General features: G+C 54.4%; 2 protein-coding genes across 3 annotated transcripts in view; one reads left to right on the plus strand and one right to left on the minus strand.

Moving 5' to 3' along the window:
• On the minus strand, positions 1-18,051 carry PELO (pelota mRNA surveillance and ribosome rescue factor). 2 transcript variants are annotated; one of them, XM_040355843.1, is made up of 13 exons: positions 17,749-18,051; positions 14,420-14,512; positions 14,189-14,339; positions 10,304-10,394; positions 8,485-8,648; positions 7,065-7,125; positions 6,764-6,925; positions 6,414-6,460; positions 6,229-6,302; positions 2,742-2,813; positions 2,584-2,658; positions 1,605-1,636; positions 1-358 (listed from the first exon to the last, which is right to left on the minus strand). In XM_040355843.1, exons 1-13 carry the CDS (start codon positions 17,787-17,789, stop codon positions 270-272), a joined length of 1,152 nt encoding a protein of 383 aa, XP_040211777.1. In that variant the 5' UTR covers positions 17,790-18,051; the 3' UTR covers positions 1-269. The 2 variants fall into 2 exon arrangements, with proteins under 2 accessions (XP_040211777.1, XP_040211778.1); XM_040355844.1 differs by having other exon boundaries at positions 17,699-17,762.
• The window catches only part of LOC120942722 (sporozoite surface protein 2-like), an 11,651-nt gene continuing 4,755 nt past the window's right edge, over positions 18,014-24,909 (plus strand). The window contains exons 1-2 of the mRNA XM_040355648.1: positions 18,014-18,058; positions 21,211-23,380. Coding sequence (XP_040211582.1) covers positions 18,014-18,058; positions 21,211-23,380 — 2,215 coding nt within the window. The remainder of the gene's footprint in view (positions 18,059-21,210; positions 23,381-24,909) is intronic.

Raw genomic sequence — 24,909 nt, forward strand, 5'->3', positions numbered from 1 at the left:
TGCGGTCCACACTACACATCTTTTATTGCAGGACCACGGCAGATGACATCATGTGACCTCATACCAATGACATCACAGTGAGAGTATTGCTCCCCCCAGCGCACGCCCCGGATCCTGTATAATAAATAACGGCCATTCAGTCAATTAGGCTTCCATTGTATCTCCATGCAGAGCCACATATGGGCGGGGGGGAGGAGCCAGATATGAGAGAGGGCGGATCCACATAAAGTCAGACATGGGAGGGGACATGGTGAGTCTTCCTCAGAGATTCAGTCTTCGTCTGAGCTTGACTCCTCCTCTGACCCGTCTGCCACTGGAAATCGCAGGATGGCCGCCACTCCCGTCAGCTGGTTCAGTTCTGAAAAAAACAAAAAACATCCGACATGAAACCCCTTTATTATATCCAGCATCCCCTCCCCCACCCACATGGGTCAGCCTGTCCCCAGTACTCCGGGTGTCCCCCACCCATATGGGTCAGCCTGTCCCTAGTACTCCGGGGGTCCCCCCTTATGGGTCAGCCTGTCCCTAGTACTCCGGGTGTCCCCCCATATGGGTCAGCCTGTCCCTAGTACTCCGGGTGTCCCCCCCTTATGGGTCAGCTTGTCCCCTGTACTCCGGGTGTCCCCCCCTTATGGGTCAGCCTGTCCCCAGTACTCCGGGTGTCCCCCCTTATGGGTCAGCCTGTCCCTAGTACTCCGGGTGTCCCCCACCCATATGGGTCAGCCTGTCCCCAGTACTCCGGGTGTCCCCCCTTATGGGTCAGCCTGTCCCTAGTACTCCGGGTGTCCCCCCTTATGGGTCAGCCTGTCCCTAGTACTCCGGGTGTCCCCTCTTATGGGTCAGCCTGTCCCTAGTACTCCGGGTGTCCCCCACCCATATGGGTCAGCCTGTCCCTAGTACTCCGGGTGTCCCCTCTTATGGGTCAGCCTGTCCCTAGTACTCCGGGTGTCCCCCCTTATGGGTCAGCCTGTCCCTAGTACTCCGGGTGTCCCCCCTTATGGGTCAGCCTGTCCCCAGTACTCCGGGTGTCCCCCCTTATGGGTCAGCCTGTCCCCAGTACTCCGGGTGTCCCCACCCATATGGGTCAGCCTGTCCCTAGTACTCCGGGTGTCCCCCCTTATGGGTCAGCCTGTCCCTAGTACTCCGGGTGTCCCCCCTTATGGGTCAGCCTGTCCCTAGTACTCCGGGTGTCCCCCCTTATGGGTCAGCCTGTCCCTAGTACTCCGGGTGTCCCCCCTTATGGGTCAGCCTGTCCCCAGTACTCCGGGTGTCCCCCCTTATGGGTCAGCCTGTCCCTAGTACTCCGGGTGTCCACCCCTTATGGGTCAGTCTGTCCCTAGTACTCCGGGTGTCCCCCCCTTATGGGTCAGCCTGTCCCCAGTACTCTTGCCTGTGTTCACAAATGCCTGACACAGATCAGACCCTTCTGCAGACGCTCACCCTGAAACCCTATAAGCGCCATCAGAAGCCACCCTCCCGTTATCACTATGAACTAAATCACAGCTTCTCCAAGACTTCCAACATTCCACAACCATCAAATCTAATCCCTTAGTGACCCTCCCGAGAGGTCTACTACTGACCATCCCCCCCATAAGGCTACTTACGTTCTCCGGAGACGTGCAGGCTGGAGAATATCCTGAAACAAGAAGGAGAAGAGTAAAAACTCCCAGAATTCACTGCAGCCCACCCATGTGACCAACTACAAGCAGGCGGGTCCAAACATCCCCCCGGACTCTGACACACCCACAGACCTGCGTCATCTGCTCACCTCCTTCTGCCCTAGCTCCTGTGATGTCCTTACATAAAACTCTGCCCTCCCAAGACACACCCCCAAGGAGCATCTGCTCTATGATTTCCTCACCCACCTCCTTCTGCTCAATAGCATCTGTGATGTCCCTACACAAAGTCCTGCCCCCCCCGGACATCCCCCAAGGAGCATCTGCTCTATCATTTCCCCACCCTCCTTCTGCCCAATAGCATCTGTGATGTCCCTACACAAAGTCCCTCCCCAGACACACCCCCAAGGAGCATCTGCTCCATCATTTCCTTGCCCACATCATCCACGCACTTCCTTCTGCCGAATACTTTCTCTGATGTCCCTACACAAAGTCCTGCCCCTCAAAACACATCCCCCAAGGATCATCTGCTCTACGATTTCCCCACCCAAAAGCTCCTGTGATGCAACTACACAAAGCTCCACCCCTTCATTATTGCCTCACCCTCAGGACACATTCCCGAGGAGCATCTGCTCACCTCCTTCTGCCCAATGGTTTTTGTGATGTCCCTACACAAAGCCCAAGACACACACACCTGAGGAGCATCTAACCTATAATTTCTCTGCCCAGATCATCTGCCCAATATCTCCTGTGACGTAACTACATAAAAGCCCCACCCCTGATTATCACCTCCAAGACACACACCCGAGGAGCATCTACCATATCATTTCTCCACCCACAGCATCCACTTGTCTCCTTTTGCCAAATGGCTTTTTGATGTCCCCTACACAAAAGCACCACCCCCGATTATCACCGCCACCCCTCCAAGGCACACCCCCAAGGATGTTCTGCTCATTTCCCCACCCACCTTACGGTTCCCCCGTTGTCTTTCACGCTGTCCACTAGTCTCACGTATCGGGTTCGTGTCGGCACGTCCTGATGTCTGGAGGAGAAGATACAGAGTATCAGAGAAGCTGCCGCCTGCGCAACCGTCAGGAGAGAACATTTGAGGTCAACCGCACTCACCTGAACAACTCGTCTGTCACCAGCAACGTATCGATGGCCAGCCCCTCGTTAGCCCTCTCCACATGTTTAATCCTAGGAAGGAAACATCAAGAGATGAGAACGATGGCGGGAGCTCAGGCCACGGAGGAACAATTCTACTGGTGTCACAGGGACAGGAGGGAGAGGACGCGGGCTGGAGAGCCGGGAGGGAGAGGACGGACGCGGGCTGGAGAGCCGGGAGGGAGAGGACGGACGCGGGCTGGAGAGCCGGGAGGGAGAGGACGGACGCGGGCTGGAGAGCCGGGAGGGAGAGGACGGACGCGGGCTGGAGAGCCGGGAGGGAGAGGACGGACGCGGGCTGGAGAGACGGGAGGGAGAGGACGGACGCGGGCTGGAGAGACGGGAGGGAGAGGACGGACGCGGGCTGGAGAGACGGGAGGGAGAGGACGGACGCGGGCTGGAGAGACGGGAGGGAGAGGACGGACGCGGGCTGGAGAGACGGGAGGGAGAGGACGGACGCGGGCTGGAGAGACGGGAGGGAGAGGACGGACGCGGGCTGGAGAGCCGGGAGGGAGAGGACGGACGCGGGCTGGAGAGGACGGACGCGGGCTGGAGAGACGGGAGGGAGAGGACGGACGCGGGCTGGAGAGACGGGAGGGAGAGGACGGACGCGGGCTGGAGAGACGGGAGGGAGAGGACGGACGCGGGCTGGAGAGACGGGAGGGAGGGGACGGACGCGGGCTGGAGAGACGGGAGGGAGAGGACGGACGCGGGCTGGAGAGACGGGAGGGAGAGGACGGACGCGGGCTGGAGAGACGGGAGGGAGAGGACGGACGCGGGCTGGAGAGACGGGAGGGAGAGGACGGACGCGGGCTGGAGAGACGGGAGGGAGAGGACGGACGCGGGCTGGAGAGACGGGAGGGAGAGGACGGACGCGGGCTGGAGAGACGGGAGGGAGAGGACGGACGCGGGCTGGAGAGACGGGAGGGAGAGGACGGACGCGGGCTGGAGAGACGGGAGGGAGAGGACGGACGCGGGCTGGAGAGACGGGAGGGGTCGCGGGCTGGAGGAGGGGGTCGCGGGCTGGAGGAGGGGGTCGCGGGCTGGAGGAGGGGGTCGCGGGCTGGAGGAGGGGGTCGCGGCCTGGAGGGACGGGAGGGAGGGAGGGGGCGCGGCCTGGAGGGAAGGGTCGCGGGCTGGAGGAGGGGGTCGCGGCCTGGAGGAGGGGGTCGCGGCCTGGAGGAGGGGGTCGCGGCCTGGAGGAGGGGGTCGCGGCCTGGAGGGACGGGAGCGCAGCGCAGCGCGGCCTGGAGGGACGGGAGGAACGGGACGTGGGCTGGAGGGACAAATGTACTGACGGAGGGACCAAGTGGCTGGTCAGAAGGAGGTCCAATGAGCGAAGAGGACTAGCTTGGCTCTCCAGAATGTTAACTGGAAGAAGTGTTAAACCTCAAGAGACCAACAACCATGAACAGACAGAGGGCTCAGAAGACTGGACATCCATGTTCCATTGTAAGGGGAAAAGAAGCCATGACAAGGAAATCTTGGGACTGCCCCATGCCCTGGGAAACCCAGAAGACTAGCACCCATCTTCCATTGTAAGTGGAGAACAAGCCTTCCCTTGGTCAACAGAAGCCACAAGGACATCTTGGTCCTTGCATGCAACCAAATCATCCTGACCAAAGAGACCGCCCCACACCCTGGGAACATCATATTGCAGGTTTCCTGAGTAGAACCACTTCAAAATGGGGGACACCGCCAATCCTACCATTCACATGTAGCTCCATGGAAAAGACCAACGTCAGGAATGGGGGTGGGGCTTCTCCTGGGGCAGGGTGACATCCACCTCAATACTCCTGATTCCCCCTCCCCCAATGATAAACAAAACTTTAATTTGGACCAGCTGACTGGTCAGAAGGATGTCCAATGAGGTGGACTAACTAAGAACTGCTGGATGGTGATTGGAAGGGTTGAGGCTGAAGAGACCGAGGGGGGGGGGGGGGGGGGGTTAGAACCCAGAAGACTAGCACCCATCTTCCATTGTAAGTGGAGAACAAGCCTGCCCTTGGGCAACAGAAGCCACCATGACATCTTGGTCCTTGAATGCAACCAAATCATCCTGACCAAAGAGACCGCCCCCCACCCTGGGAATGTTCCATTGCAGGGTTCCTGAGTAGAGGGGACACCACCAATCAGGACGTAGCTCCACAGGGAAGATCAAGATTGGAGTTGCCATCAACTTCTCCTGCAGCACGAGGACGCCCACCTTAACGCTCCTGATGTCCCCCAGTGTAGGCCTTGTCTGGATTTGGAGCAGATGATTGGTCAGAAGGATGTCCAATGAGGTAGACTAACTTAGAACTGCTGGATGTTGATTCTGAAGAGACCAACAACCCTAAAGACACAGCACTCGACCCCAACCAAACCCAGAAGATTGGCGCCCATCTTCCATTGTAAGGGGAGAACAGGTCTGACAACCATCAATGGCAGGGACTAAAGCCACCATGACAAGGACAGCTTGGTCCTTGAATGCAACCAAATCATCCTGACCAAAGAGACCGTCCCACACCCTGGGAATGTTCCATTGCAGGGTTCCTGAGCAGAACTGAGCAAACCGAACCACTTAGAACGGGGACACCACCAATTTCTACAGCCGCATACAGCTCCATAGGGACCACCAATGTCAGGATTGGAGTTACTGAACCTGACCCTGCAGCTTGGTCAGCATCCCCAGGGGCAGGAGAACGTCTACCGGAGGGGGATCCAGAAGCATCAAGTACTCCAATCTAAATGGTGAGAGGGTCCATCTCCATGACCCATCCGAGTTATGTTCAACCAGACCAGTCACATGACATGAAGATTGTACCATGAGATGAATGAAGATGGAGTGGTGTGATATGGATGGTCAGATGAGGAGATCCTGGGCAGTGTTGTGAGGGTGAGGATAGAGACACTTCTCTTATGGTGACAGAGTGTTCCAGGACAGGGGGAAGACTTGAGAGCGGAGCTGTGTTAGTTTGGGTGGAGCAGAGCGGGTGCAGACATGTTGGCGCTCTGGCAGAAGGGGGTTTTCTCAGTACACCAGATGTTAGCTCTGCGGGGCAGGGTGGGTGCCCAGGACCAGTGCCAGGGATCAGGGTGTGGCGATACGGCGGAGCAGATAAGAATCTGCAGTTGAGAACGACTGATAACCCCGGGGGCGTCACATCTCTCATGACCCAACCTGCTCCCAAAAAAACAGGAAACACGAGACATACATCATAAACGCACGGATTTCCCCAACACAATATGGCCCATTTATCATGGTGAAGACTTCTTACACAGGGGACCGAGGGAGGACATGGGCTAGAGGGACAGGACACGGGACGGAGTGAGAGGAGCGGGAGGAGGACACGGGCCGGAGGGAGGAGGAGGACACGGGCCGGAGGGAGGAGGAGGACACGGGCCGGAGGGAGGAGGAGGACACGGGCCGGAGGGAGGAGGACATAAGCTAGAAGAAAGGTCTTACCCATAGAACGCCCGGTCGGGCTCATGCTGCAACATTTTGTAGAAGTCAGAGAGGGCTTTAATTTCAGCAGCTGCCTGAAAATCATGAAAAAAGGGCCATTAGTTTGCCAATGTACAGAGAAGGAAAGATGGAGGAGGGGGGGGGGGGGGGGGGAGACACAGCTGGAGGGGGACACACACGCTCACCTTGGTATCTGCCAGCCTGGAAGTGACAATGGGGTCACTCAGAACCTCTGAAAATACAAAATGTGAAAAGAACAATCATTACACAGAAAAGGAACAAAAACAGACAAACTTCATCTTCTGTCCCCATCAGACCACCGGGGGGCACTTTATAGGGCATTCCACATCTGTAGATGATGAACCTGAGTCACCTATGTGATGGAGCGCTCCTGTCTGGAGGAGTACCTGCGAGGGAGCGCTCCTGTCTGGAGGAGTACCTGCGAGGGAGCGCTCCTGTCTGGAGGAGTACCTGCGAGGGAGCGCTCCTGTCTGGAGGAGTACCTGCGAGGGAGCGCTCCTGTCTGGAGGAGTACCTGTGAGGGAGTGCTTGTGTCCGGATGAGCTGTGCACTTGCAGGAACTTCCCTCTGTTCTCCAGGATGATCTTCAGATCTTGTTTCACGGCTCGAAGGAAAAGAAACTCACAGAACTGTTCCCGGACAAACCCCGGAGACGCCACCAACACCACCTTCACCACTGAGGAGGACAAAGACAAGATCGCAGGGAGAGGTGAGATGGGCAGAAACAAGGTGGGGGGGGGGGCAACAGATGGGCGGAGCATAGACAAGACGGGGGCGGAGCTCAGAGGAACACACAGGAAACACGGAGGACTTACCATCAAAGTTGATGTGACGGATAATTCCCTGCATGACCTGTTCATAGAACTTGTCCAGAGCCTGAGAGAGACGAGAGGCACAGAGAGGATATAAAGGACCAAATCAAGGGAAGATCTCCAGGAGAGGCACACAAGACAAGATGGAGGACGGGATCAAGGGAAGATCTCCAAGAGAGGAAGACAAAGCAAGATGGAGGACGGGATCAAGGGAAGATCTCCAAGAGAGGCAGACAAGACAAGATGGAGGACGGGATCAAGGGAAGATCTCCAAGAGAGGAAGACAAGACAAGATGGAGGATGGGATCAAGGGAAGATCTCCAAGAGAGGCACACAAGACAAGATGGAGGACGGGATCAAGGGAAGATCTCCAAGAGAGGAAGACAAAGCAAGATGGAGGACGGGATCAAGGGAAGATCTCCAAGAGAGGAAGACAAAGCAAGATGGAGGACGGGATCAAGGGAAGATCTCCAAGAGAGGAAGACAAGACAAGATGGAGGACAGGATCAAGGGAAGATCTCCAAGAGAGGAAGACAAGACAAGATGGAGGACGGGATCAAGGGAAGATCTCCAAGAGAGGAAGACAAGATGGAGGACGGGATCAAGGGAAGATCTCCAAGAGAGGAAGACAAGACAAGATGGAGGACAGGATCAAGGGAAGATCTCCAAGAGAGGAAGACAAGACAAGATGGAGGACGGGATCAAGGGAAGATCTCCAAGAGAGGAAGACAAGATGGAGGACGGGATCAAGGGAAGATCTCCAAGAGAGGAAGACAAGACAAGATGGAGGACGGGATCAAGGGAAGATCTCCAAGAGAGGAAGACAAGATGGAGGACGGGATCAAGGGAAGATCTCCAAGAGAGGAAGACAAGACAAGATGGACATCTCTTGGTCATCTCCCCATGATTTGGTCATCCAAGAGAGGCACATGGGAAGACAAGATGGAGGATGGGATCAAGGGAAGGTGTTCAGGAGGCACATGGGAAGACAAGATGGAGGATGGGATGAAGGGAAGGTGTTCAGGAGGCACATGGGAAGACAAGATGGAGGACGGGATGAAGGGAAGGTGTTCAGGAGGCACATGGGAAGACAAGATGGAGGATGGGATGAAGGGAAGGTGTTCAGAAGGCACATGGGAAGACAAGATGGAGGATGAGAGTGACACCGGAAGAGAAGCTAGAGATGGGATCAATGGAAGGTGTCCAAGAGGAGAAGATGGACCCAATCAAGGGAAGAGGCACACAGGAATCTATGATGGAGGACGGGATCAGAGAGGCCCATGGGAAGAGAAAGGGGAGGATGGGAGGATGGGAGGAAGGGAAGGTGTTTAGGAGGCACACAGGAAGAAAACATGGAGGACGGGAGACACACGAGGACAGAGGGAGAGTCATAGAAGATAGAATTCAGCCAATCACTGGGCACCTTTTCGTGTTGGGAGCAGTTGCCCCTCCTCTTGCGTGGGATGTTTGTCTCTATCTTGGCACGGAGGAGCGTCATACTGGATGTGACCAGACAGATGTGGGCGAGTCCTTCCTGCATGACCACCGCCGCCACATCAGCACTGAAGGCGGGGTCACAGGCCTGCTCTGAGGAGAGAGAGTTTATTAGAGGAAATCATCCAATCATTATGTACCGGGCTCAGTACCAATGTATGCCACCCTCTACCGGCACCAACTCATCTACCGGGCTCAGGACCAATGTATACCACCCTCTACCAGCACCCACTCATCATCTACCGGGCTCAGTACCAATGTATGCCACCCTCTACCGGGACACCAACTCATCTACCGGGCTCAGTACCAATGTATGCCACCCTCTACCGGCACCCACTCATCTACCGGGCTCAGTACCAATGTATGCCACCCTCTACCGGGCTCAGTACCGACGTATACCACCCTCTACCAGCACCCATTCATCTACCGGGCTCAGGACCAATGTATGCCACCCTCTACCGGCACCCACCGGGCTCAGTACCAATGTATGCCACCCTCTACCGGGGCTCAGTTCCAATGTATACCACCCTCTACCGGCACCCCCTCATCTACCGGGCTCAGGACCAATGTATACCACCCTCAACCGGCACCCACTCATCTACCGGGGCTCAGTACCAATGTATGCCACCCTCTACCGGCACCCACATCATCTACCGGGGCTCAGTACCAATGTATGCCACCCTCTACCGGCACCCACTCATCTACCAGGCTCAGTACCAATGTATGCCACCCTCTACCAGCACCCCCTCATCTACCAGGCTCAGTACCAATGTATGCCACCCTCTACCGGCACCCACCGGGCTCAGTACCAATGTATGCCACCCTCTACCGGGGCTCAGTTCCAATGTATACCACCCTCTACCGGCACCCCCTCATCTACCGGGCTCAGGACCAATGTATACCACCCTCAACCGGCACCCACTCATCTACCGGGGCTCAGTACCAATGTATGCCACCCTCTACCGGCACCCACATCATCTACCGGGGCTCAGTACCAATGTATGCCACCCTCTACCGGCACCCACTCATCTACCAGGCTCAGTACCAATGTATGCCACCCTCTACCAGCACCCCCTCATCTACCAGGCTCAGTACCGATGTATACCACCCTCTACCGGCACCCACTCATCTACCAGGCTCAGTACCAATGTATGCCACCCTCTACCGGCACCCACTCATCTACCGGGCTCAGTACCAATGTATGCCACCCTCTACCGGCACCCACTCATCTACCGGGCTCAGTCCCAATGTATGCCACCCTCTACCGGCACCCACTCATCTACCGGGCTCAGTACCAATGTATGCCACCCTCTACCAGCACCCCCTCATCTACCGGGCTCAGTACCGATGTATACCACCCTCTACCGGCACCCACTCATCTACCAGGCTCAGTACCAATGTATGCCACCCTCTACCGGCACCCACTCATCTACCGGGCTCAGTCCAATGTATGCCACCCTCTACCGGCACCCACTCATCTACTGGGCTCAGTACCAATGTATGCCACCCTCTACCGGCACCAACTCATCTACCGGGCTCAGTACCGATGTATGCCACCCTCTACCAGCACCCACTCATCTACCGGGCTCAGTACCAATGTATGCCACCCTCTACCAGCACCCCCTCATCTACTGGGCTCAGTACCAATGTATGCTGTACTCGAGTCCAGTGTGTGATGATCACAAGGACTATTCATAGTAACAATGTGTGCACTCTGAGTAGGGTGGGGACCGATGGTCCTCTCTTACCGATCCTCTCCAGCACAATGCTGTCCCACTGTTTCTTGGCCAGGGTGAACTTGCGGTTCGGTTCCAGCTCAATGGTGTGATAAGCCCCCATCTGAAAACAAGAGGAGATGGATGAGAGATGGGGGGAGGGCCCAGACCTCACAGGGGGAGGAGCATGAGAGGGTGGAGCGCAGGGGTAGCGAGAATGGGTGGAGCACAGGGGGAGGAGTATGATGGGGGTGTATGAAGGGGTGGAGCACAGGGGGAGGAGTGTGATGAGGAGAACATTGGGTGGAGTGTGATGGGGGTGTATGAAGGGGTGGAGCACAGGGGGAGGAGTATGAGGAGGAGAACATTGGGTGGAGTGTGATGGGGGTGTATGAAGGGGGTGGAGCACAGGGGAGGAGTATGAGGAGGAGAACATTGGGTGGAGTGTGATGGGGTGTATGAAGGGGTGGAGCACAGGGGGAGGAGTATGATGGGGGTGTATGAAGGGGTGGAGCACAGGGGGAGGAGTGTGAAGAGGAGGAGCACATTGGGTGGAGTGTGATGGGGGTGTATGAAGGGGTGGAGCACAGGGGGAGGAGTATGAAGAGGAGGAGCACATTGGGTGGAGTGTGATGGGGGTGTATGAAGGGGTGGAGCACAGGGGAGGAGTATGAGGAGGAGAACATTGGGTGGAGTGTGATGGGGGTGTATGAAGGGGTGGAGCACAGGGGGAGGAGTGTGATGAGGAGAACATTGGGTGGAGTGTGATGGGGGTGTATGAAGGGGAGGAGCACATTGGGTGGAGTGTGATGGGGGTGTATGAAGGGGTGGAGCACAGGGGGAGGAGTATGAAGAGGAGGAGCACATTGGGTGGAGTGTGATGGGGGTGTATGAAGGGGTGGAGCACAGGGGGAGGAGTATAAAGAGGAGGAGCACATTGGGTGGAGTGTGATGGGGGTGTATGAAGGGGTGGAGCACAGGGAGAGGAGTATGAAGAGGAGGGGCACATTGGGTGGAGTGTGATGGGGGTGTATGAAGGGGTGGAGCACAGGGGGAGGAGTATGAAGAGGAGGGGCACATTGGGTGGAGTGTGATGGGGTGGAGCACAGGGGGAGGAGTATGAAGAGGAGGAGCACATTGGGTGGAGTGTGATGGGGGTGTATGAAGGGGTGGAGCACAGGGGGAGGAGTATGAAGAGGAGGAGCACATTGGGTGGAGTGTGATGGGGGTGTATGAAGGGGTGGAGCACAGGGGGAGGAGTGTGATGAGGAGAACATTGGGTGGAGTGTGATGGGGTGTATGAAGGGGGTGGAGCACAGGGGAGGAGTATGAGGAGGAGAACATTGGGTGGAGTGTGATGGGGGTGTATGAAGGGGGTGGAGCACAGGGGAGGAGTATGAGGAGGAGAACATTGGGTGGAGTGTGATGGGGTGTATGAAGGGGTGGAGCACAGGGGGAGGAGTATGAAGAGGAGGAGCACATTGGGTGTAGTGTGATGGGGGTGTATGAAGGGGGTGGAGCACAGGGGAGGAGTATGAGGAGGAGAACATTGGGTGGAGTGTGATGGGGGTGTATGAAGGGGTGGAGCACAGGGGGAGGAGTATGAAGAGGAGGAGCACATTGGGTGGAGTGTGATGGGGGTGTATGAAGGGGTGGAGCACAGGGGGAGGAGTATAAAGAGGAGGAGCACATTGGGTGGAGTGTGATGGGGGTGTATGAAGGGGTGGAGCACAGGGAGAGGAGTATGAAGAGGAGGGGCACATTGGGTGGAGTGTGATGGGGGTGTATGAAGGGGTGGAGCACAGGGGGAGGAGTATGAAGAGGAGGGGCACATTGGGTGGAGTGTGATGGGGTGGAGCACAGGGGGAGGAGTATGAAGAGGAGGAGCACATTGGGTGGAGTGTGATGGGGGTGTATGAAGGGGTGGAGCACAGGGGGAGGAGTATGAAGAGGAGGAGCACATTGGGTGGAGTGTGATGGGGGTGTATGAAGGGGTGGAGCACAGGGGGAGGAGTGTGATGAGGAGAACATTGGGTGGAGTGTGATGGGGTGTATGAAGGGGGTGGAGCACAGGGGAGGAGTATGAGGAGGAGAACATTGGGTGGAGTGTGATGGGGGTGTATGAAGGGGGTGGAGCACAGGGGAGGAGTATGAGGAGGAGAACATTGGGTGGAGTGTGATGGGGTGTATGAAGGGGTGGAGCACAGGGGGAGGAGTATGAAGAGGAGGAGCACATTGGGTGTAGTGTGATGGGGGTGTATGAAGGGGGTGGAGCACAGGGGAGGAGTATGAGGAGGAGAACATTGGGTGGAGTGTGATGGGGGTGTATGAAGGGGTGGAGCACAGGGGGAGGAGTATGAAGAGGAGGAGCACATTGGGTGGAGTGTGATGGGGATGTATGAAGGGGTGGAGCACAGGGGGAGGAGTATGAAGAGGAGGAGCACATTGGGTGGAGTGTGATAGGGGTGTATGAAGGGGGTGGAGCACAGGGGAGGAGTATGAGGAGGAGAACATTGGGTGGAGTGTGATGGGGGTGTATGAAGGGGTGGAGCACAGGGGGAGGAGTATGATGGGGGTGTATGAAGGGGTGGAGCACAGGGGAGGAGTATGAAGAGGAGGAGCACATTGGGTGGAGTGTGATGGGGGTGTATGAAGGGGTGGAGCACAGGGGGAGGAGTATAAAGAGGAGGAGCACATTGGGTGGAGTGTGATGGGGGTGTATGAAGGGGTGGAGCAGTGGGGGAGGAGTATGAAGAGGAGGAGCACATTGGGTGGAGTGTGATGGGGGTGTATGAAGGGGTGGAGCACAGGGGGAGGAGTATGAAGAGGAGGAGCACATTGGGTGGAGTATGATGGGGGTGTATGAAGGGGTGGAGCACAGGGGAGGAGTATGAAGAGGAGGAGCACATTGGGTGGAGTATGAAGGGGTGGAGCACAGAGGGAGGAGTATGAAGAGGAGGAGCACATTGGGTGGAGTATGAAGGGGTGGAGCACAGAGGGAGGAGTATGAAGAGGAGGAGCACATTGGGTGGAGTATGAAGGGGTGGAGCACAGGGGGAGGAGTATGAAGAGGAGGAGCACATTGGGTGGAGTGTGATGGGGGTATATGAAGGGGTGGAGCACAGGGGGAGGAGTATGAAGAGGAGGGGCACATTGGGTGGAGTGTGATGGGGGTGTATGGAGGGGTGGAGCACAGGGGGAGGAGTATGAGGAGGAGAACATTGGGTGGAGTGTGATGGGGGTGTATGAAGGGGTGGAGCACAGGGGGAGGAGTATAAAGAGGAGGAGCACATTGGGTGGAGTGTGATGGGGGTGTATGAAGGGGTGGAGCACAGGGAGAGGAGTATGAAGAGGAGGAGCACATTGGGTGGAGTGTGATGGGGGTGTATGAAGGGGTGGAGCACAGGGGGAGGAGTATGATGGGGGTGTATGAAGGGGTGGAGCACAGGGGGAGGAGTGTGATGAGGAGAACATTGGGTGGAGTGTGATGGGGTGTATGAAGGGGGTGGAGCACAGGGGAGGAGTATGAGGAGGAGAACATTGGGTGGAGTGTGATGGGGGTGTATGAAGGGGGTGGAGCACAGTGGAGGAGTATGAGGAGGAGAACATTGGGTGGAGTGTGATGGGGGTGTATGAAGGGGTGGAGCACAGGGGGAGGAGTATGAAGAGGAGGAGCACATTGGGTGTAGTGTGATGGGGGTGTATGAAGGGGGTGGAGCACAGGGGAGGAGTATGAGGAGGAGAACATTGGGTGGAGTGTGATGGGGGTGTATGAAGGGGTGGAGCACAGGGGGAGGAGTATGAAGAGGAGGAGCACATTTGGTGGAGTGTGACGGGGGTGTATGAAGGGGTGGAGCACAGGGGAGGAGTATGAAGAGGGTTTATGAAGGGGTGGAGCACAGGGGGAGGAGCCCTCACCTTGACATACTGGTTCTCCTGGATGTTGGTGCCTTTCACCCGGAGCTGGCAGACCTGAGAGTCAAAGTCGAAGGTCTCAATGCGGATGGTGAGGGTGGTCCGGACCCGGGTGCTGCCGACACTTCCTGTAGCGGACTCCGTCTGTACCTTCCTACAAGCAGACACAGTGACATCATCAGCACCGCACAACTCCGCCCCCACCGCACAGCTCCGCCCCTGAGGAGTACATACCTGATAGTGGAGGCTTGCAGGCTATCCCCCACCTGCAGCAGGTTATAGGTGTGCCACATGTCCTCCGCCTCATCCGGGAGCAACGTCACCTGACTGGGAGAGAAAAGTCACGTCACCATCCCCATCCCCCAACACAGGACAAGAGAAGTGGCACTGTGCAGACTCCACACATACAGCTGTTATGGTTCAAGTACCAGAATGGTGCCGAGGATCCAAACATTGATGATCCAGCAGAACATCATAAAATAATGGAGGCTGAGAGCCAGGAAGGTGGAGGGACAGTAATGGTGCACCACCCCTCCCCCAATACAATGACAAATGTCTCAGACCCCAAAACTCTCCTCGTCTGGGGTCCCCTTCCATAGACTGGAGGATTATTCCATCGGGAACACACAGCAGGAAGTGTAATAAGAAGGAGCCTTAGAGAGGAGGAACCCCCTTCTTCTATATTTCTCCATCCACAGGGAACCCGTCACTAGGCGAGTCTCCACACCGCACTACACAGACTCCGCCCACTGGGTGTGTCCTGCTCTGCTCTGTCCTATGGTATACACTGCAGAGAAGACAGTTGTAGGCTACAATTTCTCTACGCGTTTCACAGATCTGCTTCCTCAGGGAAAGGGAGTTGTAGATGATGGAAATTGAGACAGAGGAAGGAGGAAACAAGAGAAGGTGACATAGTGCTCTCATCTACACCCCAACCTATGTCCATCACAGACATGGAGGATACAAGAGAAGAATACATAGTGCTCTCATCTACACCCCAACCTATGTCCATCACAGACATGGAGGATACAAGAGAAGAATACATAGTGCTCTCATCTACAGCCCAACCTATGTCCATCACAGACATGGAGGATACAAGAGAAGAATACATAGTGCTCTCATCTACAGCCCAACCTATGTCCATCACAGACATGGAGGATACAAGAGAAGAATACATAGTGCTCTCATCTACAGCCCAACCTATGTCCATCACAGACATGGAGGATACAAGAGAAGAATACATAGTGCTCTCATCTACACCCCAACCTATGTCCATCACAGACATGGAGGAAACAAGAGAAGGTGACATAGTGCTCTCATCTACACCCCAACCTATGTCCATCACAGACATGGGAGAAACAAGAGAAGGTGACATAGTCCTCTCATCTACACCCCAACCTATGTCCATCACAGACATGGAGGATACAAAAGAATACATAGTCCTCTCATCTACACCCCAACCTATGTCCATCACAGACATGGAGGATACAAGAGAAGAATACATAGTGCTCTCATCTACAGCCCAACCTATGTCCATCACAGACATGGAGGAAACAAGAGAAGGGGACATAGTGCTCTCATCTACACCCCAACCTATGTCCATCACAGACATGGAGGAAACAAGAGAAGAATACATAGTGCTCTCATCTACACCCCAACCTATGTCCATCACAGACATGGAGGAAACAAGAGAAGAATACATAGTGCTCTCATCTACACCCCAACCTATGTCCATCACAGACATGGAGGAAACAAGAGAAGAATACATAGTCCTCTCATCTACACCCCAACCTATGTCCATCACAGACATGGAGGATACAAGAGAAGGTGACATAGTGCTCTCATCTATACCCCAACCTATGTCCATCACAGACATGGAGGAAACAAGAGAAGGGGACATAGTCCTCTCATCTACACCCCAACCTATGTCCATCACAGACATGGAGGAAACAAGAGAAGAATACATAGTCCTCTCATCTACACCCCAACCTATGTCCATCACAGACATGGGAGAAACAAGAGAAGGGGACATAGTCCTCTCATCTACACCCCAACCTATGTCCATCACAGACATGGAGGATACAAGAGAAGAATACATAGTGCTCTCATCTACACCCCAACCTATGTCCATCACAGACATGTAAAAAAAAAAATCTATATAGTATATGGGGGTCAAACTATGATATACCCCACAATACTGGGTGTGATTTTATGTTCTACCAGAAAGATGCTGATACAACTTCCATATGAAATGTCAGTCAGTGATGGCCGCCGCCAGGAGACAGAGGAAACGAGGGGTGACATAGTCCTCTCATCTACACCCCAACCTATGCTGGTGTAGGAGTCCCCCTCTCTTGTTTCCCCCTTCTCTGTGATGGACATAGGTTGGGGTGTAGATGAGAGGACTATGTCACCTTCTCTTGTTTCTCCCATGTCTGTGATGGACATAGGTTGGGGTGTAGATGAGAGGACTATGTCACCTTCTCTTGTTTCCTCCTTCCTCTGTCTCCCGGCGGCGGCCATTACTGACATTTCACATGGAAGTTTCATCGCCGTCTTTCTGGTAGAACATGAAATCAGACGCAGTATTGTGGGGTATATCGTAGTCTGACCCCCACATACTGTATATAGATATTTTGGAGTGATAGTCCCTATGCAGTATGATGGTGACGGGTGTCCCCCATGTATGGTCTGTAGATTCTTCTTGTGTTCTCCTATGGTGACAATTTTGGTTCTTCGGAACACAAACCCTGAGGAAGCACATCTGTGAAACGCGTAGGCAAACCACAGCCTACAACTGTGTATACCATAGGACAGAGCGGAGGTGGACACACCCAGTGGGCGGAGTCTTGTATTGCGGGGCGGAGAATCGCGTAGTGACTGATAGGTCTCCTATGAATGGGGGAATATAGAAACGGGGGTTCCTCGTCTCATAGGGGTCACTTCTTATTAAAGTGGAACTAAACAGTTACACCCCCGACACGTCTCTAAACAACCAATCAAATGTCTGGAGTCCTAACTAAGGATGAGCTCTGGCGTGTTCGCATGCTACACGTGCAGAGCCCGCCAGGAAGTGTGCACGGCGCTAATCACAGCCAGGGAGACATTTCCCGATCTCTGCACCCCATGAACTGTTCACATGTGCGGCACCATGGCAACTGCGCATCATACACAGAGACATTTCCCGATCTCCGCAGCCGAGCATCAGGACAATGTCTCCCTGGCTGGGATTAGCGCCGTGCACACTTCCTGGCGGGCTCTGCACGTGTAGCATGTGAACACGCCAGAGCTCATCCTTAGTCCTAACTGATCACATGTGCGGCACCATGGCAACTGCGCATCATACACAGCCCAAGATGGCGGCCTCCTTGGCTGCAGAGGAGAGGAGGGTTTAGTTCCACACTAATCTTCCTGCTGTTGTAAGAATCCTCCAGTCTATGGAGGGGAGTTCATACAAATAAAGTTTTGGGTGATTGTATTGGAGGGGGGAGGGCACCATGGCTGCCCCTTTACCTCGCTGCCTCTCAGTGTCTGCGATGGAAGTTGTACTGTGTATGGCTCACCCCGCGTTGTCTTTCTCGATGTCTTTTCGGATCAGCTTCATGTTTGCAGTCCGCTCTCTTCTCAATCATTGGAGTAATACGGCCGATGAAGTCAGGGCGCCGCCATTTTTGTACACCCACTGTTAATAATTAGCACTCAGTATTATAAATATTTGTGATTTTCGTGATTCCGGAGATCGATCTAAGAGATTCCGGTGATAGAAGTTACCGTCTGACCTTCCCAGCAAGGCGACCAACCGATCAACTCTGCACAGGGTGTACCAACATGGCCGCCGCAGCACTTCCTGATTACTGCGCTCATCCCTGGACTGTGAGCCGCGTGTAACTTCCGGAGCCCCGCCCCTTCCGGGAGCCACAGGAGCGCCATATTAACTGAGGGCAACAGGGGATGGACTCCTCACTGATACCACCAGTGGAGGGCGCTGTGATATTATTATTATTGTTGTTATTATTATTATTACTATTATTATTCTTATTATTATTATTATTATTGTTGTTATTATTTTATTATTATTACAATACATGATTGATATTGTGCCAACCGTTTATCGTCATTATTCTATATTTCTATAGGTGAGTCTCTGCACCGGAGGAGCTTACACTCTATGTGTTGTAGTATAGGAGGGTTCCATCATCAGACATGGGGAGGGAAGGGGAGTCCATGTCTTGTTATGTGATTGGTTGCTATGGGTTACCACACCCTGCAGATCACAGCATGGCCCTGGACCACAGAGCTGACGCTCTATGCCAGGCTCTCCGGAGGGGGGGAGGGGTTAACGTGTATCCGGAGACGTTCCGCTCTGATCGGGATAATGAGGGAGATTATCTCTGGAATCCGAAAATTACACCCCACATTCCGGACACCCCCATCCCCCTCTGCCCGCCGAGAGACGATTAATACGCCTCTGAATACTGACCACCAACTCCACCCCCAATCATAGAGCTCCACCTACAATCATAGAGCTCCACCCACAATCACAGAGCTCCACCCACAATCATAGAGCTCCACCCACAATCACAGAGCTCCACCCCCCAATCATAGAGCTCCACCCCCCAATCATAGAGCTCCACCCCCAATCATAGAGCTCCACCCACAATCATAGAGCTCCACCCACAATCATAGGGTCCACCCACAATCATAGAGCTCCACCCCAATCATAGAGCTCCACCCACAGTCAAAGAGCTCCACCCACAGTCAAAGAGCTCCACCCCTAATCATAGAGCTCCACCCACAATCATAGAGCTCCACCCCAATCATAGAGCTCCACCCCCAATCATAGAGCTCCACCCCCTATCATAGAGCTCCACCCCAATCATAGAGCTCCACCCACAATCACAGAGCTCCACCCCAATCATAGAGCTCCACCCACAATCATAGAGCTCCACCGCCTCCCGCCCCCATCATAGAGCTTCACCCCCAATCATAGAGCTCCACCCCCAATCATAGAGCTCCACCTACAATCATAGAGCTCCACCTACAATCATAAAACTCCACCCCACAATCATAGAGCTCCACCTACAATCATAGAGCCCCAACCACAGAGCTCCACCTACAATCAGAGCTCCACCTACAATCATAGAGCTCCACCCCCAATCATAGAGCTCCACCCCCAATCAAAGAGCTCCACCTACAATCATAAAACTCCACCCCACAATCATAGAGCTCCACCCCCAATCATAGAGCTCCACCTACAATCATAGAGCTCCACCTTCAATCATAGAACTCCACCCACAACCATAGAACTCCACCCACAATCATAGAGCTCCACCCCCAATCATAGAGCTCCACCCCCAATCATAGAGCTCCACCTACAATCATAGAGCTCCACCCCCAATCATAGAGCTCCACCCCCAATCATAGAGCTCCACCCCCAATCATAGAACTCCACCCCCAATCATAGAGCTCCACCCCACAATCATAGAGCTCCACCCCACAATCATAGAGCTCCACCCCCAATCATAGAGCTCCACCCCCAATCACAGAACTCCACCCCACAATCATAGAACTCCACCCCACAATCATAGAGCTCCACCCCACAATCATAGAGCTTCACCCACTAATCAGAGCTCCACCCCCAATAACAGAGCTCCACCCCCTAATCATGGAGCCCCACCCCCAATCATTGATCTACACCCCACAATCATAGAGCTTCACCCCCAATCATAGAGCTCCGCCCCCAAATCATAGAGCTCCACCCACAACCATAGAGCTCCACCCCACAATCATAGAGCTCCACCCCCCCCACAATCATAGAGCTCCACCCCACAATCATAGAGCTTCACCCCACAATCATAGAGCTCCACATCAAAGAGCTCCACCCCCAATTATAGAGCTTCACCTCCCAATAATAGAGCTCCACCTTTAATAAAAGCGCTCCACCCTGATTCATAGAGCTCCACCCCACAATTATAGAGCTCCACCCCAATCATAGAGCTCCACCCCACAATCATAGAGCTCCACCCCACAATCATAGAGCTCCACCCACAATTACAGAGCTCCACCTTCTATCATGGCACTGCACCCCAATCCCCCCCCTGTATTCCAGTCCTCACACTGAGCTGTGATCCCCGAGATGTCAGACTGGTTGTCGCACATTTACACCTGGGTGACGCTTCGCCTTCCTCACTGCGTCTTTGGTGCGTTTGTCTCACATTAGCGCAGGACATCCCATTCACTTCCACACCTCGTGCCTCCGAGTATATTATTATTATTATATCTACTGAGAAATTCTGACCGAGGAGGCCTCACGTTATATAAGACGGGGGGGAGGGGGCACTCAGGGCAATATTCCCTCTCATGCCGCGCACACACGCTCATTTTTCGGCATGAAAACGTCATTTAAAATGATGGTGTGTGGGCTGCACATCGTTTTTCGGCTTCTGAAAAACGAAAAAAAAAATTCGAACATGCTGCATTATTTAACATCGTTTTAAAAAATGTCGTTTTTCAGGTTGTAAAAAATGATGGTGTGGGCAAAAACAACGTTTTAAACCCGCGCATGCTCAGAAGCAAGTTATGAGACGCACATTCATCACGCTGTAACAGACAGAAAAGCGTAAATCACCTTTTAATAACACGGAATCAGCTAAAAGCAGCCCAAAGGGCGAATAGAACCTCCCCTTTATAGTGCCGTCGTACGTGTTGTACGTCACCGCGCTTTGTTCATCATTTTTCAAAAACGATGGTGTGTGGGCAACGTCGTTTTTAATGATGAAGTTGGAAAAACGTTGTTTTTTGGTCATGCTGAAAAAGGACCGTGTGTACGCGGCATCAGTGTCATTGGAGGTCATGAGACGGTCAGGTTGTTGTAAATAAATGACCAAAAGTTCCTGGGTGTGGCTGTCCGGAGGGGTCAGAAGAATGAAGCACAGCAAAGGGGGGGTTGGGATCTTTAAACATTTCCAGAGGCAGACACACACATATACCAACCACCTCCGTATACAGACCTCCCCCGTCTCCAGTCTGCCGCCATATCCGATCACCATACACCTGCCAGACCCAACAACCACCCATCCAACCCTCAGACTACTGCCAAACACAGCAACCCCCCATCCAACCCCCAGACTACTGCCAGACCCAACAACCCCCCATCCAACCCTCAGACTACTGCCAGACCCAACAACCCCCCATCCAACCCCCAGACTACTGCCAGACCCAACAACCTCCCATCCAACCCTCAGACTACTGCCAGACCCAACAACCCCCCATCCAACCCCCAGACTACTGCCAGACCCAACAACCACCCATCCAACCCTCAGACTACTGCCAGACCCAACAACCCCCCATCCAACCCTCAGACTACTGCCAGACCCAACAACCCCCCATCCAACCCTCAGACTACTGCCAGACCCAACAACCACCCATCCAACCCTCAGACTACTGCCAGACCCAACAACCACCCATCCAACCCTCAGACTACTGCCAGACCCAACAACCACCCATCCAACCCCCAGAATACTGCCAGACCCAACAACCACCCATCCAACCCCCAGACTACTGCCAGACCCAACAACCACCCATCCAACCCTCAGACTACTGCCAGACCCAACAACCACCCATCCAACCCTCAGACTACTGCCAGACCCAACAACCACCCATCCAACCCTCAGACTACTGCCAGACCCAACAACCACCCATCCAACCCTCAGACTACTGCCAGACCCAACAACCACCCATCCAACCCTCAGACTACTGCCAGACCCAACAACCCCCCATCCAACCCTCAGACTACTGCCAGACCCAACAACCACCCATCCAACCCCCAGACTACTGCCAGACCCAACAACCCCCCATCCAACCCTCAGACTACTGCCAGACCCAACAACCACCCATCCAACCCTCAGACTACTGCCAGACCCAACAACCACCCATCCAACCCTCAGACTACTGCTAGACCCAACAACCTCCCATCCAACCCTCAGACTACTGCCAGACCCAACAACCTCCCATCCAACCTCCAGACTACTGCCAGACCCAACAACCTCCCATCCAACCCCCAGACTACTGCCAGACCCAACAACCACCCATCCAACCCCCAAACTACTGCCAGACCCAACAACCACCCATCCAACCCCCAGACTACTGCCAGACCCAACAACCACCCATCCAACCCTCAGACTACTGCCAGACCCAACAACCTCCCATCCAACCTCCAGACTACTGCCAGACCCAACAACCACCCATCCAACCCTCAGACTACTGCCAGACCCAACAACCACCCATCCAACCCTCAGACTACTGCTAGACCCAACAACCACCCATCCAACCCTCAGACTACTGCCAGACCCAACAACCTCCCATCCAACCCTCAGACTACTGCCAGACCCAACAACCACCCATCCAACCCCCAGACTACTGCCAGACCCAACAACCACCCATCCAACCCTCAGACTACTGCCAGACCCAACAACCACCCAACCAACCCCCAGACTACTGTCAGAACCAACAACTACCCATCCAACCCTCAGACTACTGCCAGACCCAACAACCACCCATCCAACCCCCAGACTACTGCCAGACCCAACAACCACCCAACCAACCCTCAGACTACTGCCAGACCCAACAACCACCCATCCAACCCTCAGACTACTGCCAGACCCAACAACCCCCCATCCAACCCCCAGACTACTGCCAGACCCAACAACCACCCATCCAACCCTCAGACTACTGCCAGACCCAACAACTACCCATCCAACCCCCAGACTACTGCCAAACCCAACAACCACCCATCCAACCCCCAGACTACTGCCAGACCCAACAACCACCCATCCAACCCTCAGACTACTGCCAGACCCAACAACCACCCAACCAACCCCCAGACTACTGCCAGACCCAACAACCTCCCATCCAACCTCCAGACTACTGCCAGACCCAACAACCTCCCATCCAACCCCCAGACTACTGCCAGACCCAACAACCTCCCATCCAACCTCCAGACTACTGCCAGACCCAACAACTACCCATCCAACCCCCAGACTACTGCCAAACCCAACAACCACCCATCCAACCCCCAGACTACTGCCAGACCCAACAACCACCCATCCAACCCTCAGACTACTGCCAGACCCAACAACCACCCAACCAACCCTCAGACTACTGCCAGACCCAACAACCACCCATCCAACACCCAGAGTCCTGACCTCAACCCCATAGAACACCTTGGGGATGAATTAGAGCGGAGACTGTGAGTCAGACCTTCTTGTCCAACATCAGTCCTGACCTCACAATCGCTCTTCTGGAAGAATGGTCAAACATTCCCATAGACACCCTCCTAAACCTTGTGGACGGCCTTCCCATAGACACACCCCTAAACCTTGTGGACAGCCTTCCCATAGACACACCCCTAAACCTTGTGGACGGCCTTCCCATAGACACACCCCTAAACCTTGTGGACGGCCTTCCCATAGACACACCCCTAAACCTTGTGGACGGCCTTCCCATAGACACACCCCTAAACCTTGTGGACAGCCTTCCCAGAAGAGGTGAAGGTGTTATGGCTGCAAAGGGCGGAGCCAACTCAATATTGAACCCTCCGGACTAAGACTGGGGGGTCATTAAAGAAAGGCCGGCGTCCCAATACTTTTGGTGATATAGTGTGTGTATATACACTGATGATACATTGGGATTGGTTTAGTAGAACTGGGAGTGCAACATCTGGTGCAGCTCTCCATGGCAGCCAATCAGCTTCCAGAAATGTTGTCAAAGCTTCATTAAACAGGCTGGAATTAGAAGCTGATTGGCCGCCATGGAGAGCTGCACCAGATCCTGCCCTCTCCAGTCTTAGTAAATCCCCCCCTTGCGATCGCAGACATTGCATTGTAATGCCGATCGCATGCGATGCAAATCCAGCAATAGAAGCCGAATGGCAGAAATTGGGGCGGGACCCTTCCCTTGGTCCAGGCTGGAATCGGATTGCATTGGGGGGTCACTCCCATGCACTTCCATCTGCGAATCAAAACCTTTACATTCACACCCCCAGCAGATGTCAGTGTGAGCCAGCGTGCGATTCAGTCCCGGTTCCCGAATCGCACCGGAATCCCGCACTGGTTCACACTGAAAGGTAATGACCCCCCAGATGGGATCGCAGTGTGACCTGTCACATGGTGCAGGAATCGCATGGCATAGGTGGGAACACTCATGTGATCCGATTCCGGTGCGGACCAGAAAAAGGGGCGTGCAACATTGTGGCGTGAATGCGATGCGATATCAGACATTTTGTATGACATGTGATCTGCACAGCAATGTGGGGTCTGTGATCACATGATGATACATTGTATACACACTGAGGATATATATGATACATTGTATACACAGTGGCCCAGATACAAGAAGCTATTGCGCCCGCGCAACCATAGGTTGCGCGGCGCAATAGCTGTTTTGCTCCCGCGTAGCGAATGCCCCTGATTCAGGAACATCGCTACACGGACTGCAGCCTAGGATGTGACAGACATAAGCCTCCTTATGCCTTCACATCCCAGGCTGCATTCTTGCGTTGTCCGCTAGGGGGCGCGGCCATTGTGATCGGCGTATAGTATGCAAATTGCATACTACCACCGATTCACAAAAGTTGCGCGGGCCCTGCGCACGCAAGGTACGGAGTTTCCGTACGGCGCCTTTAGCGCAAGGTTGCTCCTGCTGTAGCAGGGGCAGCCAATGCTAAA

The sequence above is a fragment of the Rana temporaria genome, chromosome 6 (assembly GCF_905171775.1).
Source record: "Rana temporaria chromosome 6, aRanTem1.1, whole genome shotgun sequence".
Taxonomy (NCBI): Eukaryota; Metazoa; Chordata; class Amphibia; order Anura; family Ranidae; genus Rana; species Rana temporaria.